The 15,649-nt window shown below is 42.5% G+C and overlaps 1 protein-coding gene across 2 annotated transcripts in view; it reads right to left on the bottom strand.

Moving 5' to 3' along the window:
* Positions 1-15,649, bottom strand: part of NDRG3 (NDRG family member 3) — a 70,015-nt gene that overhangs the window by 41,335 nt on the left and 13,031 nt on the right. For both annotated transcript variants that reach the window (XM_019732639.3, XM_019732650.3), the window contains exons 2-3: positions 11,851-11,953; positions 2,636-2,671 (exon numbers count right to left, since the gene is read on the bottom strand). In XM_019732639.3, the coding sequence (XP_019588198.2) occupies positions 2,636-2,671; positions 11,851-11,953 (139 nt within the window). The remainder of the gene's footprint in view (positions 1-2,635; positions 2,672-11,850; positions 11,954-15,649) is intronic.

Below are 15,649 nucleotides of genomic sequence, written 5' to 3'. Positions count from 1 at the left end.
AATGCTGGCTTTAGATTTCTTGTGCTTTGTCTCCTAAGAATGCCCAATGGCTTCCAAGAAGCCTTCAGGCAAACCGGGCCACTCCAGACTTCTCACATCACAGTTTCTAACTCCTAGGCCTTCAATTCGCCTGTTGCTAGACTCCTGACCCAGCTGCCCATCTCCAGGACATCACATGAGCCTTTAACAAAAAGACAGATGAGAATGGTGGTAGAAGAGCACAGGTGCTGAAAGGAGGAAAAAAAAGAAAAGCCTATGGTTTTTTTCTTCTTTAAAACACTAAGAACCTGTCAATTCAAAACCAGTGATAGGCATGTGACAATTAGTGACAAACATTTGCCATCATTCTGTTTATATCAGAACTAAACTAAAAATTCTACTTCAGGAGGCCAGAACATGTTACTAAAGCTTCACCACACTCCAAAAAACAAACAAACAAACAAACAATTTTTTGCCAGACTATTTTTAAGCCTAATATTGAAAAGTAATTCATAATTATATTTCTAAAACTCAATTTCATTTATATCTAAGCATATTTATGTGTGAAAAAATCCTAAAAGACACATACCAAAATATTAATACCAGTGAAATAACAAGTGATTTTTATTTACTTTTTGGTACTCTTATCTATTTTCAATGAGCTTGTAATTTTTTATATTTCAATCTTCTCTTTTGGGGAGAGGGTGCTCAATTTGATGAAAATAAATTCTTCCATACCTTTTAGTAGGAGTAAGCATATACTATTTTTAGAATTCCTCACCTTGAATTTTACTGTCACCCTCTCTCAAATGATCTCCTTCTAGGTAAATTATATCAAATATTAACAACAATCAAGTTGAACAGGTTAACCTAGGCTACAAACCCTAACGGAAGTTAGATCAAGTTAAAAACAACTAAACCCAAACTTGACTGCCACCATTTATTAAAAAAAAGAATATGAGGGGCGGCCGCGTAGCTCAGTTGGTTAGAGTGCGGGCTCTGAACAACAGAGTTGTCAGTTCGATTCCCACACGGGCCAGTGAGCTGCGCCCTCCACAACTAGATTGAAGACAACGAGCTGCCGCTGAGCTTCCAGAGGAGCTGCCGGATGGCTCAGTTGGTTAGAGCGCGAGTTCTCAACAACAAGGTTGCCGGTTCAATTCCCATATGGGATGGTGGGCTGTGACCCCTGCAACTAAAGATTAAAAACAGCAACTGGACTTGGAGCTGAGCTGTACCCTCCACAAATAGATTGAAGGACAACAACTTGGAGCTGATGGGTCCTGGAGAAACACACTGTTCCCCAATAAAACATTTTTTTAAATATATAAAAGTTTAAAAATAATAATAATATGAGTAAAGGACTATAGCAAATGATTCTCTAAAAGTACTAGGCTGATTATGTTGTATATAAAAAGTACCAAATAGTCACACCAAGAGGTGTGTGGCACTGGGATTCAGAAATCTGTACCAGTGCCAAGAGCCTGACTCTTCCAAAGTTAAGTCTCATCTGTACTGCCAAGGAACCTCAGCTTTAAGTACAACTCAACTCCTTACAACATCTCAGCTCTGGATATTTCCAGGTGGGAAAGCATAGGCAATGGATTCAGGAAGAATGGGATTTTTCCACCCTAACTTCACCCGATGATAAGTTGAGAAACCTGATTCTCAATTTCCTCATCTGTAAAACAGGGATAATAAAAAGCACTTTGTGGTATTGCTCCAAGGACTGGAGATGATGTGTACGTTTAGTATCTATAATAGGTACCCGGTAAATTATAACGATAGAAGTGGTTTGCCTATGAGATAAATATGAGCTCTTCCTTTTGATGTTAATGCTATAGAGAGTCCACTATAGTTAACATAAAATGCGTATCTGAAAATAACTGTCTGCCTGTGGGTGTACAGGTGGGCTGAAATCTGGAAGCATGGAAGTTGGTTTCCCAACACCACTCTTTCCTGCCTAGTTCCCTCTGAGTCTGCTGCACTCTACTTCTGACAGCCACTGCTATGACATCATCCCAAAAGTAGGAGTCGGGCTGCAAGGGCTTATTAAGGTTCCCATTTCCATGCACTCATTCCTTCCTCCCATTTCTTTCAGGGCCAGTGAATAAATAAAGCAGTTAAGTGGAGAGTTTCTGGCTCATTTTATTGATTTTCAAATTGGCAACAGAGCCACAGGCAAAAGCAAACTGGGAAGAACAGTATCATTTAAGAAAATACTAATGAGTCAGGTTGAATTTTGCATTTCCAAACATAAAGCCAAGAGAAATTTGCATTTTGTGTTGGTAACATTTACTTGTCCTTTTCTTTTAGGAAAAGATTTTGTTGATAAGTCTCCCCTCCAAACCCCGCCCCCCACCTTCTCTGCAGTGAGGTGACAATTCTTCATTTGACACCTGTGACTGGGGTTTCCAGTATCATTTGAGGAAAGGAGATCTTAATCACAAAGAGACAGTGCAACCCAGTAACCATAAAACAGGCACCTGGCAGGCGATTTCTGAATATGATAGCAAATTATTTTAAATAAATTTGAGCCAAAGACCAAAACATGAAGGAGCCGAGATTGCCACGACGAGAGATCCATTTCTACAGGACCACCAGCACAGGGAGGGGTCCTGTATACAGCCCGCCTTGGTGCGCGTACAGTCCTTACCTGACAGTCAAAGTCCTGGAAGTTTCGTGTACCATTCTGTCAACAGAAGGCAGAAAACACAGTCAGTTTCCCCACGTGGCTTCCCCAAATATGCAACAAATTCAGTTCACAGTGAAAGCGGCGCATGCGCAGCCTCGGCTGCCGTAAAACTAAAACGTAAAACTAACACGGTTCTTTTCATCAAACGGCTTGAGGCAAAGTGGGGTCCTAACACGTATTAGTAAAAGGTGAGTCTTTAGAGCTGAGATTACACTTTGGTGGGCGTCCTAAGAAGATAAAGGAAAGGAGCCTGCTTTCCCAGTAAAGCTTGTAACTTCCCGCTTCCCTGTCTAAGGAGAGCAGTGAGAACTTGTGGGGCGAGGGTAAGACGTGGATCAGAGTCTTAGAGCACCCTCACAACCCACAAAGAAGCACCTGGGAGGAAAGGAGTTGGGAGACCAACCCTGAGAGGAGAAAAGGCGGGCAGAGGCCAAAGTGCCCAGAACTAGGAATTAAAGACAGGATTAAGAAGAGAACAATGACACAGATGGATCAGAAATGGAAGACTTTAACAAGGAAAAAAGGTACTGTCACTGAAGGAGGGAATTAAAAAAACAAAACAGATATGCCTAATACACTGGCATACCTACTGCATCTCATGAAACTGCTGATAGGAAAAAGGACAAATCATTGAATCATTTAAAAACTAGAACATAGTCAAAATACCCCAAGGAGAAGTCACCAAGCTTCTAAAAAGAGATAATATCATAATAATGTTTGATTGGGGGGGAATCAATGGGGATGACTCGGAAGCATTTTTGTAGCATTTCAGATGCCAGAGTTGCAAGAATATGACATAAGAATAAAAAAAGGATAATGAGTGTGATGTGTTTGGGAGGAAAAAAAACCTTCTGACTTGATTTTTCATCAAGTAAAGTCCATCCCCTGAAAGGAAAAAACCTCTCTTTATTGAGACATTATGTTTTCATAAAAAATCTGTTCTACCAATGGCTTCCTAATACGCACCTTCCCAAAAGCTGCCCCTCCAGAGATCTAGGTATCTGATCGCAAGGGAATACTACTAAGTAGTCCCATCTCCCTTCAAGATGCTTGTAGAAACAGTTCTGTATCCCACTACCCACACTGCTGGCAGGACAAAAAAGAGACATTAAAAGCACAGCCCAGAGCGGTAACAAAACACCCAAAGAAACAAACTGCCCCCCCACCCCACCCCCATGAGAGGAACTAGTAGAAGGAGCTGGGAGGCTCCACAGCGGCCCTATCCAATGCCGCAGTCATTAGTCAGTCACACGTGATAATTTAAATAATTCAAAATTCCGTTTTTCAGTCACATTAGCCACATTTCAAGTGCTCATCAGACACACACAGCTGGTGGCAACTGTATTATTGGGCAGCAGCGATACAGAATGTTTCCTTTGCTGGAGAAACTTGTACTGTACAGCACCGACCTAGAGACAGAAAGCAGCCTTTGGAGGAATAAAGTTATGGATGAGCAGCCCTTATTTCTCTATAAAGATGCCTGGAAAATCACAATAGATTACCAATCATAGAAAGATTGCAGATGACACAGAACAGAAAAGAGTGGTAGAGACAACTATTCTGAAGTATTATGTCTGGCATGAAACCAAGTTCACAAAAGAAAGTCTGATGCAGTCACAGCATGAAAAGACAACTAAGATATGGTACAGATGGGACTGGGTAGAACATTTCCAAGGAATGCTGTCATTGGGAAAAAGGATCATAGTGTTCCATGGCTCCCAGGAGCCCTATAAAGTGCCTGAAAACTCCTTCACTGAAATCACTGTGTTTAATTTCTAGTTAGGCTATGAGAAGCAGAAGGAAGGGCCCTCTCATGGACTAGGGTAGGTGGTTTCAGCAGGATGTAAAGTGACCAGATGGTGGGCCCCTGGTTCCTGATTCAACTTGCACCTTCCCCCCAAATATAGCCCAGGTCCTGGTATAAATCAGGCGTTTGATATATAGTTACAAAAGGAACAAGCCAATATAACAAAATTAAGTGTTGAAAGGTTTTTATTAAGACTTTGGTTCAACAACAAAAAAACTCTATTGCATTCCAGTTTATGATATGATATGGTCATTAAATGAAAATAAAGTAGGATACAAATGGTCTTTATAGTTGGACTTCAACTACATTAAAATATGTACTAAAAAGACTAGAGAAAACAAAGCAAAACAAAACATTAACAATATCAGCTATTTCTGAATAGAGATTTTAGGTGATTATAATTTCCTTTATACTTTTCTACAATGAGAATGCACTTCCCCTTTTGTAATTAGAAAACTAGAAAAAAAGAATTTTGTATGGTACAAAAAATGTTTGTAACTTAGTATTTTATAAAAAGATTCATTTAATCTTTTAAGGAATAATGATGTCAAAACAGACTATATTAGGGCTTTGATCTTACAGGGTTCCCAGGGGTTCCTTCAAAGATCATTTAGAAAGATTACAGAAAATCACTTCAGTTTGAACTAAAATCTTGGGCAGGGAACAACATAGACACAAATTCCATTGAGCTATTTGGGAAGCAGCCATCACTGTCTGCAATGAATTCCCCTTTCCCACAATCATGTGATCACAGTCATGAGGCATGGGGCCCCAAAGCCTCTGAGATGAGCACAAAGGAAATGCCGAAGGAGGAAAGAGATGCTTTACTCTAGAAACCAGAGCTATCTATTTTTTGTTGAGTACCAAGCAAAAACAACTACATGCAGCTGCACTCCCAGAAAAAAAACGCACTAATAAATTGAAGGAAGACTAACACTTGTTTTCTTCAGGTTTTTTTTGGGTTTTTTTTGGTTTTTTCCTTAAGAGATGCCCGACCCTCTTGGACAATGGCTTCAGGCTTCAGGAGTGATCATCCTGGAGAAAGGACATGACTGAGTCTGTTTGACACCCAGAGATTCTGAATGGAGATCATTAGCTGGGCCCCACCCAACTGTGATCAACTGAAGCCTTATTATGTGAACTCATTAAAAATGTAATACTATTCATTGGGCGCATTCTGGAAGGAGAAAGATTTCCCTGAGGTCCTTTCCTGGGAACTTATTTGTCTCTGATATTGGAGGCACATTATTCCACTCTAACAAAACCTTTATAAGTTTCAAGTTCTGTGTTTTCAGAGAGAGTCTTGCACTAAGCAGAACTGAGTAGCAGAAAGGGATTCAAGAAAAAAGATTAAAATGATAGAATAATTGCGGGGCGGGGGGGACAGAAAAAAGAGTAAGTCAAGGAAAAAGATCAATTATTGCTGAAATTTGCAAAGTAGAAACCAGCTAAAGGGAGTATTTCCTGGTGAAGCCTCCTTGTGACAAGTATAGAAGAAGTAAATGAAGCAACTACAAAAAGTAAATTAATAACAAGCAATTCTTTCAAATACAAGTCTGGAGAATAAGCAAAATACAACTAAGAACAGGTCAATGAATGAAGAGAAGTATGAAAAGGACGTCAGGAGAGAGAAAGTTTAAAAAACAAGTAATTGCTAGGAAGAAGAAGAGAAATATAGTTTCCCAACATGAGATCTAGTCAAGAGACATATATAGTTTCAACAGAAAGCAGCAGATATAATGGAAGGAAGATACATAAGATCGTAGAACCAACTACCAATAAGAAGAGATTTGGGATAAATCTACCTGTTCTGTGAACTTGAAGGGGGGCTTGCATCTGATTCACCACTCTATTCCCAGTCCTGGCACTTTGTAAATGCAATAAACTTCATTTTGTAGAGGCTATGAGTATCTCAAAACAGAGATACTCAATTTGAATCAGAAATGTCAGAAAAGGGGAAAGGATTATATACAATTGATATGCTAGGAATTAAACTGGGGCAAAGGAGCTGTTACAACAGTAAAAATTTTAGAAACGCGCTGATTTAAAAAAATTGTCATAAAATACAGTATTTCTATTAAAAAAAGACAATAATCCTTACTAACAGAAAGTGAAAAGATGGAGAATTCTACAATAAAAAAGGTAAGACAAGCCAAGAGAATACTTTAGTTTTTCTTTATAACAGTCTAATACAATCAATTAACATAAATTAATAAACCAATGTTTTACAATCATCAGTAAACCATTTTTAAATAGAAATCTGTTCAAGCTTATAATCCAGAGACAAAAATGAAAGTTCTATATATATGTGAGTATGTCTGTGTGGGTGTATGTGTATACATATTTTAAATATCTGTATTATTACCTTCAAAAAATACTAAAGAACTGAGACTTCATAAGGAAAATTATAAAGAGGTCAGATACTTGTATAATCATCTGCAAACTGATGAAAAAGTAGAATTTTAACTTTTGATAACACCAAGGTTGTTGGTTCGATCCCCGCATGGGCCACTGTGAGCTGTGCCCTCCTTAAATAAAAAAACAAACAAACAAAACTCTTTGGGCACCCTGCTGAGTGTGGCTAAGTCTTGGGTTCTTCCCACCATCTCCTGCTGACCTTGTCCTGTAGCAGGTTGAGAACTGACTGCCACAGTGGCATCATTACTTGGGAACTCACTTCCTGCTCCAGTACCATCTAAATCTAAGGCATTTCTGATGACAGATGGGACAATCACATCGTAGCACAGTAAGGGACACCCACCCTGTAATGTGCAGTAGATGCAGCACTCCCTGAATATTCTTTAATGAAAATGTCAACAAATCCATTAAAAAAAAAATTTTTTTTTTAAAGAACACTTGGCACTAATGCTTTGTCTGTCTGCTGTCCAGAAGGTTACAAAACTGCTCATCCCTCGGTCCTCTCTCCTCCCTCCCCTCCTCACATTTCCAGTCACTAGTTAAAAGGGAAAACTTGAACTGTAATAGGGTCTACCTCACTTCCTACTGTAACAATCAAAACATAGTAAATAACTTGTCCCTGTTCTCCCTACTAAATATTTATTCCCTTTCTTGATACTTCCTCAACTCTGCAAGGCCATCTGTGGCCTCCTCCTTGCTTTCTCCTGGCCTCATGAGTGTCTGAACCAACAGTAGATAGAGGAGGGCAGGGAACATGAAGCACAAACCCGTCAGCTCTCTGCTTGTTGTGAGGTGTACTGGGTGAGGACGTAGGAACTACCAGCTACAAGAAGCAGGTGACGGTGGGAAGAGCTCTAGGCCCCCAATCCAAGGTGAAGTCGATAGATGTGGGATCTAGTCTTGGCTTCAGCATCTTACCAGACACTAACATCTGACAAGTTTTATAACCTCTCTGAGCCTCATCTGTAAAATAGAGTTAAAAATACCTTTAACTACTTATTTCACAAGGGGGTTAAGAGATTCAAGTAAGACAATATTGTGAAAATGCTTTAAAAAGGGTTAAATGCTATTTTTTAAAATATCATTTCATATGCCTGTGCAATTTCTGCCCCCAAAACAAAGATGACTGCTGGCGAGTGCTTCTTTTCATCTCTGGAGCCAAAACAGGCATGACAAAATTACTCACTTCTTCACAATTCTGAGCCGCAGACAAAATTACAGGCATACTAAAATTAAATAGGAAAAGTAGCAACAAATGACAAGAGGCAAGTTAACATAAGCCTCGCTTCAAGCTATTTTGAGAATGCTTCCTTGCAGTCATCCCAGGACAAACTTCTCCATAATAGGTTGGGTCTAGACTTCCGTTAGCTAGCTCCCCGAAGCCTGGAAGAGTACAGCGACATCTCTGGCTAAAAGTATTATCTCTGAGGAGAATGGAGAGAAAGATGAAGTGAAACAATACACATCTCTAGGCTTCTCCACATCTATCGGGTGAACATAGTGGAAAGATCTCAGGTTTTGGAGCAGGGAAGACCTGGGTTTTAGTCCTGGCTCTGCCACTTACTGACTGGGCAAGCCAGTCTTTCAGTCAGATTTTCATCTGCTAAGTGAGGAATAATACCATCTGCTTCGAAGGGATACTCTGGTGATTGAAGGCGAGAAGGTATATAAAGCACCTGGTACATAAAAGGTACTTAATAAATGATACCAGGATAGGCCAAAAGAACTCCCCAAAACAAACAAAAAAAAACCTCTTCAAAACAAACCCCCCCCCCCAAAAAAAAAAAACTATTCCTATTCACACCTGAAGTCTTATCCCCTAATAGCAGTGGTTCTCAACCTGGCAGACTTTGCCTCCCAGGAGATATTTGACAGTGTCTGGAGACATTTTTGATTGTCATGACTGGGCAGCGGGGGCGGGGTGGGGGTGCTACTAGCATCTAGTGGATAGAGGCCAAGGATACTGCTAAGCACCCTATAATGCACAGGGCAGTCTCCCCAAGAGGTAATTATCTAGCCCAAAACATTAACAGTGCCAAGACTGAGTGCCATTCTTAGGCACTCAATCTGAGTAAGTACTTCACCTCTCTTAGCCTCAGTTTCCTTACCAGCAATATGGGAATAACTTGATTCAAACTATTGGCAGGATCAAATGAAATAATGGGTGAGAGGCATTGTCATTACGATACTTTTCACAATGTATGCAAAAGCACCCACTTTCTGGGCAAAGACAGAAGCACAGCTATACTGGGGCCGGGGGGCTAACGGAGGTGAAATGCTTTGTTTGGTAATGCCGCCACACACAGGGCCTCCTGCCAATCTACTTCTATAAAGCTTGGCTGGAGCAAGGGGACTCTCATGCATAGTGATGGGACAGGAACCCTTCGCAGGGAGAGAGATGGAGCGTGGGAAGTGAGTAGGAACAGCACAGGCATGGCAAAGAGGAGCGAACAGATGTTAGGAAGCGAGGCACTGATTACTTGGTTTCTTAGACTGCTTGGGCGGCCTGAGTGGCTTAAACTACAGAAATTTATTTTCTCAGTTCTGGAGGCTGCAAATCCAAGAGCAAGATTCTAGCAGGGTTCTGGTTCTGGTGAGAGCTCTCTTCCTGGCTTGCAAATGGCTGCCATCTTGCTGTGTCCTCATATGGCTGCTAACTCTCCCTCTCTTTCTCTTCTTAAAAGGTCACCAATCCTCTTGGCTTAGGGCCCCACCCTTTGACCTCATGTAACCTTACCTCCTTAAAGGTCCCATCTCCAATACAGTCACATGGAGGGTTCAACACATGAATGCAGGGGCGGGGGGCACAATCGTGTGCCCAGCACTTGGGCACACATCAGACACAACCAAGGCATCACGGTGCCTCAGAGAGGACTATCCAGACACTAAGTCAACGCTTTTCTATGGTCACGCTCACTGACTCTTTCCTATGAACTATCCAGTCAATTAACTCCTGCAGTTCCTTCACGGAGGTGCCTCGTCAGGTATCTTGTGGACTTCCGGGGTTAGGGAAGGGTCCTGCTCTTCTTTGTGCCTCAGTCCTCAAACATCTGAGACCCACCAGGTCCTGGGTTGCCCACACCGGCTAATCGGAACCACTTCAGGCACGGTTCTCAATTATGGGAGTTTTTTAAAAAGCTCAACCACACCCCAGACCAATTCCATCAGAATCTCTGGAGGTAGAACCTAGGCACTGGTAATTTTCAAATCTCCCCAAGTAATTCCAACAAGCAGCCAAAGTTGGGGACCACTGATCACAGAGGTGTATGTATGTGTCCTGTTCTCCGCCCCTCAGAAATTTCTTTTTTTAAACAATTCCCCAGATGATTCTGGTGATCAGACAGATTTAGGACAGGTTACTCCCTCCTGAAGCTAAACTGCCTACTCCCACCTGCCCTGTAACTATTCATTTCTGTGGTAATAGATAAGCCTTACAGATGGAGATTTTATTTCCTTCCTCCTCTTTATGGCACATAATTTTTGGGACAGCCCTTTGCATGCACCAAAAGACTATTTAAAGAAGAGTTTCCTGAACACATGAGTGGGAAGCAGCAGAAGAAACCAAGAGGGAGCTAAAAAAAGTATGCAGCTTGCCAAGGGGAAGAGCAAGAAATCGGGTAAAAGATAAAGGAAGGGGTGAGTGGGGATGGAGAGATGATATCACAGGGAAGAAAATGGGGCTGGTAGGATTCAGCAGCAAATTAATAAAACACACAGTAGGTGAAGGGCCTTGCTTGCCAAAATTGGTCACAGGTAACACCATCTTTTGGTGTACCCCCATCCCAACCTCATCCCTCTTCAACCTCACTCTTATCAGTACTTCCCTGAGGAAAAGATGCCATGCAGTCATTCACACCAACCTACAAGACTATTTTAATAGGGGACAATGACAATAAACCAAAAGAATAGGGTTGAAAGGAAGGAATTTCAGGCACATTTACTTAATGGAGAGGGACAGAAGAGAGGTCAACCTTTCTTAGTTTTCTTAACTTTTTTGTTAGTTCATAAAACACGCTCTTTACTTTGTGTAGGTCTCTAACACTAACATAAAAATGAGGTTTTGGGCCGGCCCGGTGGCTCAGGTGGTTGCAGCACTGTGCTCCTAACACTGAGGTCGCCGGTTCGATTCCCACATGGGCCAGTGAGTTGCACCTTCTACAGCTAAGATTATGAACAACAGCTCTCCCTGGAGCTGGGCTGCCGTGAGTAGCCAGAGGTTGCCGCAGGCTGCCGTGTGCTGCCATGAGCGGCTGGTGGCCAGCGTGAGCGGCCGGCAGCCGGCGAGAGCTGCTGTGAGTGGCCAACCGGTGACGGATGACCGAATGCCTCAGCCAGGGGGAGTGCAAGGCTCATAATACCAGCATGGGCCAGAGAGCTGTGTCCTACACAACTAGACTGAGAAAGAACGGCTTGAACCGGAGTGGGGAGGAGGGAGGAGGAAGAAGGGGGGGAAATAATGAGGTATATTACTGACATCCAGGCATCCCTGACGAAAATAATGTTGAGAGAAGGGTCACATCACATACTTGACAAACTTTAGGGAGAGTGTTCCAGCCTATATACATCACCAGCCGGGATGTTAAGTTTTCCTTATAGAAATTGATACTCAAATACTTGGTTGTTCTAAGTCAAACTCCACTCTCCTATTTTCTACTTAACTTTGCCTTATTATTTTTTCCCTTAATATATCTGTAAAACAGGAAAATCTGAAGGATAACTTGATTGAATTTGGCCCACGGAAACAAAAGAAGAAAAACAGAGGCATCAAAAAGGCATCAAAAAGAAATATACTATTTTCAAAAGTATTCCCTCCATAGAAAGTCAAGCAAAATATGTTTTGAGTTAGTTACTATTTAGATAACATAGAAAATGAACCAATCATAGAAGAAAAGACATTTTAGTGAAAAAAAGTGATTTTTACATTTTAGTGAAAACAAAGTATAGTCTTTACCTTATCATTTAGAAGCGGTTTGATCTCTGTGAGTTGAACATCCTGAAGTTCATCCATGAGGACAGATGAAAGCAGAGGACTCTCAAGAATAAACCAGTTAACTCTGAAACAAAAGGAAGAAAAAGGTTTAAGGGGCCGGCCGGGTGGCTCAGGTGGTTGGAGTGCAGTGCTCCTATTGCCGAGGTCACCGGTTTGATTCCCACATGGGCCAGCGAGCTGCGCCCTCTACAGCTAAGATTGTGAACAACAGCTCTCCCTGGAGCTGTGCTGCCGTGAGCAGCTGGAGGTTGGCGTGAGCTGCCATGGGCTAATGTGTCCTGCCGTGGGCTACCGTGTGCCACCATGAGTGGCAGTGGCCAGCGTGAGTGGCCGGCAGCCAGCAAGAGCTGCTGTGAGCTGCTGTGAGTGGCCGACCAACAAATGGTGACCGAGACGGACTGCCTCAGCCAGGCGGAGCGCAATGCTCACAATACCAGCATGGGCCAGGGAGCTGTGTCCTACACAACTAGACTGAGAAACATCGGCCTGAACCGGAGTGGGGGTGGAGGGGAGGCAGAGAAAGGGGAAGAAAAAAAAAGAAAAAGGCTTAAACTAGGAGTTGGAAAGATAATAATCACATTACATCCATTTATTCACGTATTAAAGCTTACTCTGTGTCATGCACTGCTCAGGGTGCTGAAGACACAGGAAACCAGGAAACCAGGTAGACTCAAAGTGGCCCCCATGATCTCTGCCTCCTGGTATTCAAACCCTTGCATAATCCCTGCCTCCTGCACACACTGAGTGTGGGGGCAAGACCCGTGACTTGCTTTCAAACAATGGAAAATGGCAAACGTGATGGAATGTACATGAGTATGTGTACATGATTACACTACATAATATTTTACATCTGCCTTGTTAAGAGACACACTTTCCCCTGCTAGCTTTAAAGATGCAAGCTGACATGCTGGGAGAGGGCCATGTGGCAAGGAAGGCAAGGATAGCATCTAGCCAAGACAGCAAGAAACTGGGACCCTCGGTCCAACAACCTGCAAGGAATTGAATGCTGCCAATAACCACATGGGCCTGGAAGCAGATCTTTCCCCAATCGAACCTCAGCTGAGAAGCTGGCCCTAACAGACACCTTGACTGCCGCTTTACAGAGGACCCAGTCAACCCATGCCGGACTCCCAACTCCCAGAAACTGTGAAATAATAAATGTGTGTTGTTTTAAGCCATTAAGTTTGTGGTCATATTTATGCAGCAACAGATAATACAACAGTCTTTGTCATCATGGAGTACACATTTTCGTTACTAAAGATGTATAAGGAAGAACAATTTGATCAGAGCTACACTTCAAGAAGCAAGAGTTTGGAGGGTGAATTAAGAGGGGACAAAAACTGAAGGTTAGTGCTGTAGTCTAGAGTGAGACCTTGAATTAGGAATGGCAATGGGAATGAAGAGGGAGATGAACCAAGGCTAAGCTCACTAGCCTTCACTTAGGGAATCACAGCAGTGGACGGACAGTATGGTAGCCAGCCTCCAAGATGGCCTCCAATGAGCCCAACGATCTTTGATTCCTGACAGTCTCACTCATGTAATCTCCCACACAAATAAATCAGGGATGGCCTGTGTAATAGTAACTAGCTGGAAGCAACAATATGTGACTTCTGAAGCTACGTCACAAAAGGCATTAGTTTCTGCTGCATAACATTGTAGTCTTCACTCATTAGCTCTGGGTGAAGCCAGCCACCATATAATGAAAACTCTCAAACCGCCCTCTGAGGAGGCCCATGTGGAGAGGAAACAATTCGCCAGTACCAACTTGCCAGGCACGTGAGTGAGGCACCTTGCAAGTGGATCCTCAAGCCCCAGCCAAGACTTCAGATGAGTGTAGCCCAAGAGACATCTGACTGCAACCACACGTGACCCTGAGCCTGAACCACCCCACCAAGCCTCCACCTGAATTCCTGACCCACAGAAACCATCAGAGATAATAAATAATTCTGTTTTGGAGTGATTTGTTACACAGCAACAAATACAGAGAGGGAGTAGACAGGGCAATAGAGTTCCAGAAGAGGGAAGTTGTGGGGAGGCAGGGTAAACTGCCCCAAATCCTTCCTCCATCCCACTGTACAGGAAGCCACTGAGAAAGACTGCAAATACCGGAAATTGCAGGCAAGTGATTCCCACCCAGACTTCAAAGCTCCAGGCCACCTCCTCTGCCTTGACCCTGAATCCCTCAAAGTCAGGAAAAATGCTAATTGAGTGAGTTGGGGACTTAGCCATTCAACAAACACACATTGAGCCTCCACTGTGCAAAGCATTATGGACGACACCAAAAGGTCACTGCCTTCTGGGAGCTTACTAAAGATGACATATCTATAAAAATGAGAACTAAAAAGAGGGTCATAGGAGTTCAGAGGAGGAGTAATTACTTCTGATTGGTGGAAATCAAGAAATATTTCACATTAGTTTACTATATTAATTCTTTTTAGTTTTTCTCCAGAGACAGGATTGCATGTTTTGACTGTTAGCTATGGAGCGGGTATGTGTTCCAGGTTACCTTTTAGTTATTACTGACCAATACACTAAAAGAAATCCTGCTCCCAGCTGGGCCTACAGGAGGACAGACTAACAAAAGCCCTTTTATCATTCCTTCAAAGGACCCAGAGAATGCCCATTGGGAACACTCCTCAATGATGGACCACACATGCCAATCGTAAGTGTGCCTGATATTTACCCTCTCCATAGAACACAGTTCTTTTCTCAGATCCCAGGCATCTTATAAACTTGATTAAACTACTGAATGCCCAGAAGCTCAATTTTACTTGCTTTTGTTTTTTACCAGTCACATTTCAAAGGAGATGAGGTGGCTTGACTCTTTTATCACAAATTTCTGCCAGCACCTACGACTTCCTTTTTTAGTCGCACTTCGGCTCAGTTAACTCAGTGTCGAACAAAAAATATTGGCCTAACTGGGATCTATTTACTTGTTATGTGTTTATTAATCACACTAGTATAAACTAACTCACTTACTTAAAAGCAGGACGCTTGAAGGTATTGATTATTCAAAGACGACCCCACACAGGGCCTGTCAAAGAGCCTCAGGGCCATGGGAAAGCCCGAGGTTCCCTCAAGTTCAAAGAGTCTGGCATTCAAAGCGTTCTGACGCATTTTTAAAAGATGAAAAATAATGCGATGTTTGTGCCAGGACAAACACTTAAATAAAGGCACAAATTAAATGAGAAGGCTGTCCGTATCAGCTGGGCCCAATGCAGACTCAATGCAGGACAGGCAGCTGCTACAGTGTGACTTGGGAACTGGCAACAGGACAATAGACGTTCACCTTCCCCATTAGAGGGGACCTAATGCCCTAATGCGTTCTTCTGGAGACTCAATTTCTCATTGTCCTGAGCCCTTGCCAATGAACAGTTTTGTAACCCCTATAAGAAAACTAAGATCACATGGAGGAAAATTCCATCTCCAGATCCCTCAGCTACACAGACTGGCTCCCGCCTGGGGCCCCAAGACCTGCAGTTCCCTCATCTGCACAAATGATGTGGCTGCCAGATCCCATCCTGGTGCTAGAGGATATTAATATTCTCAAAAGGCTAGTAGGGATTTTATAAATGGCAGTAAATAACAAAATGTTCACACTGTTTCCCAGCTTTGTGAGGTAGAGGGAGGACGAACAGTAAAAACCAGCCATCGTCGAACTGAAGAAGTGAGCCTGGTACTAAATGGCTAGAAAGGGAACAGGGAAAAGTGTAAATCCTACACCGGCCAGTAATTATAACCTAAGCACCTTACGTTTAAT

The sequence above is a fragment of the Rhinolophus sinicus genome, chromosome 13 (genome assembly GCF_057876585.1).
Source record: "Rhinolophus sinicus isolate RSI-liver-muscle chromosome 13, RSI-T2T, whole genome shotgun sequence".
NCBI lineage: Eukaryota > Metazoa > Chordata > Mammalia > Chiroptera > Rhinolophidae > Rhinolophus > Rhinolophus sinicus.
This window is presented reverse-complemented; position numbering and strand designations above follow the sequence as displayed.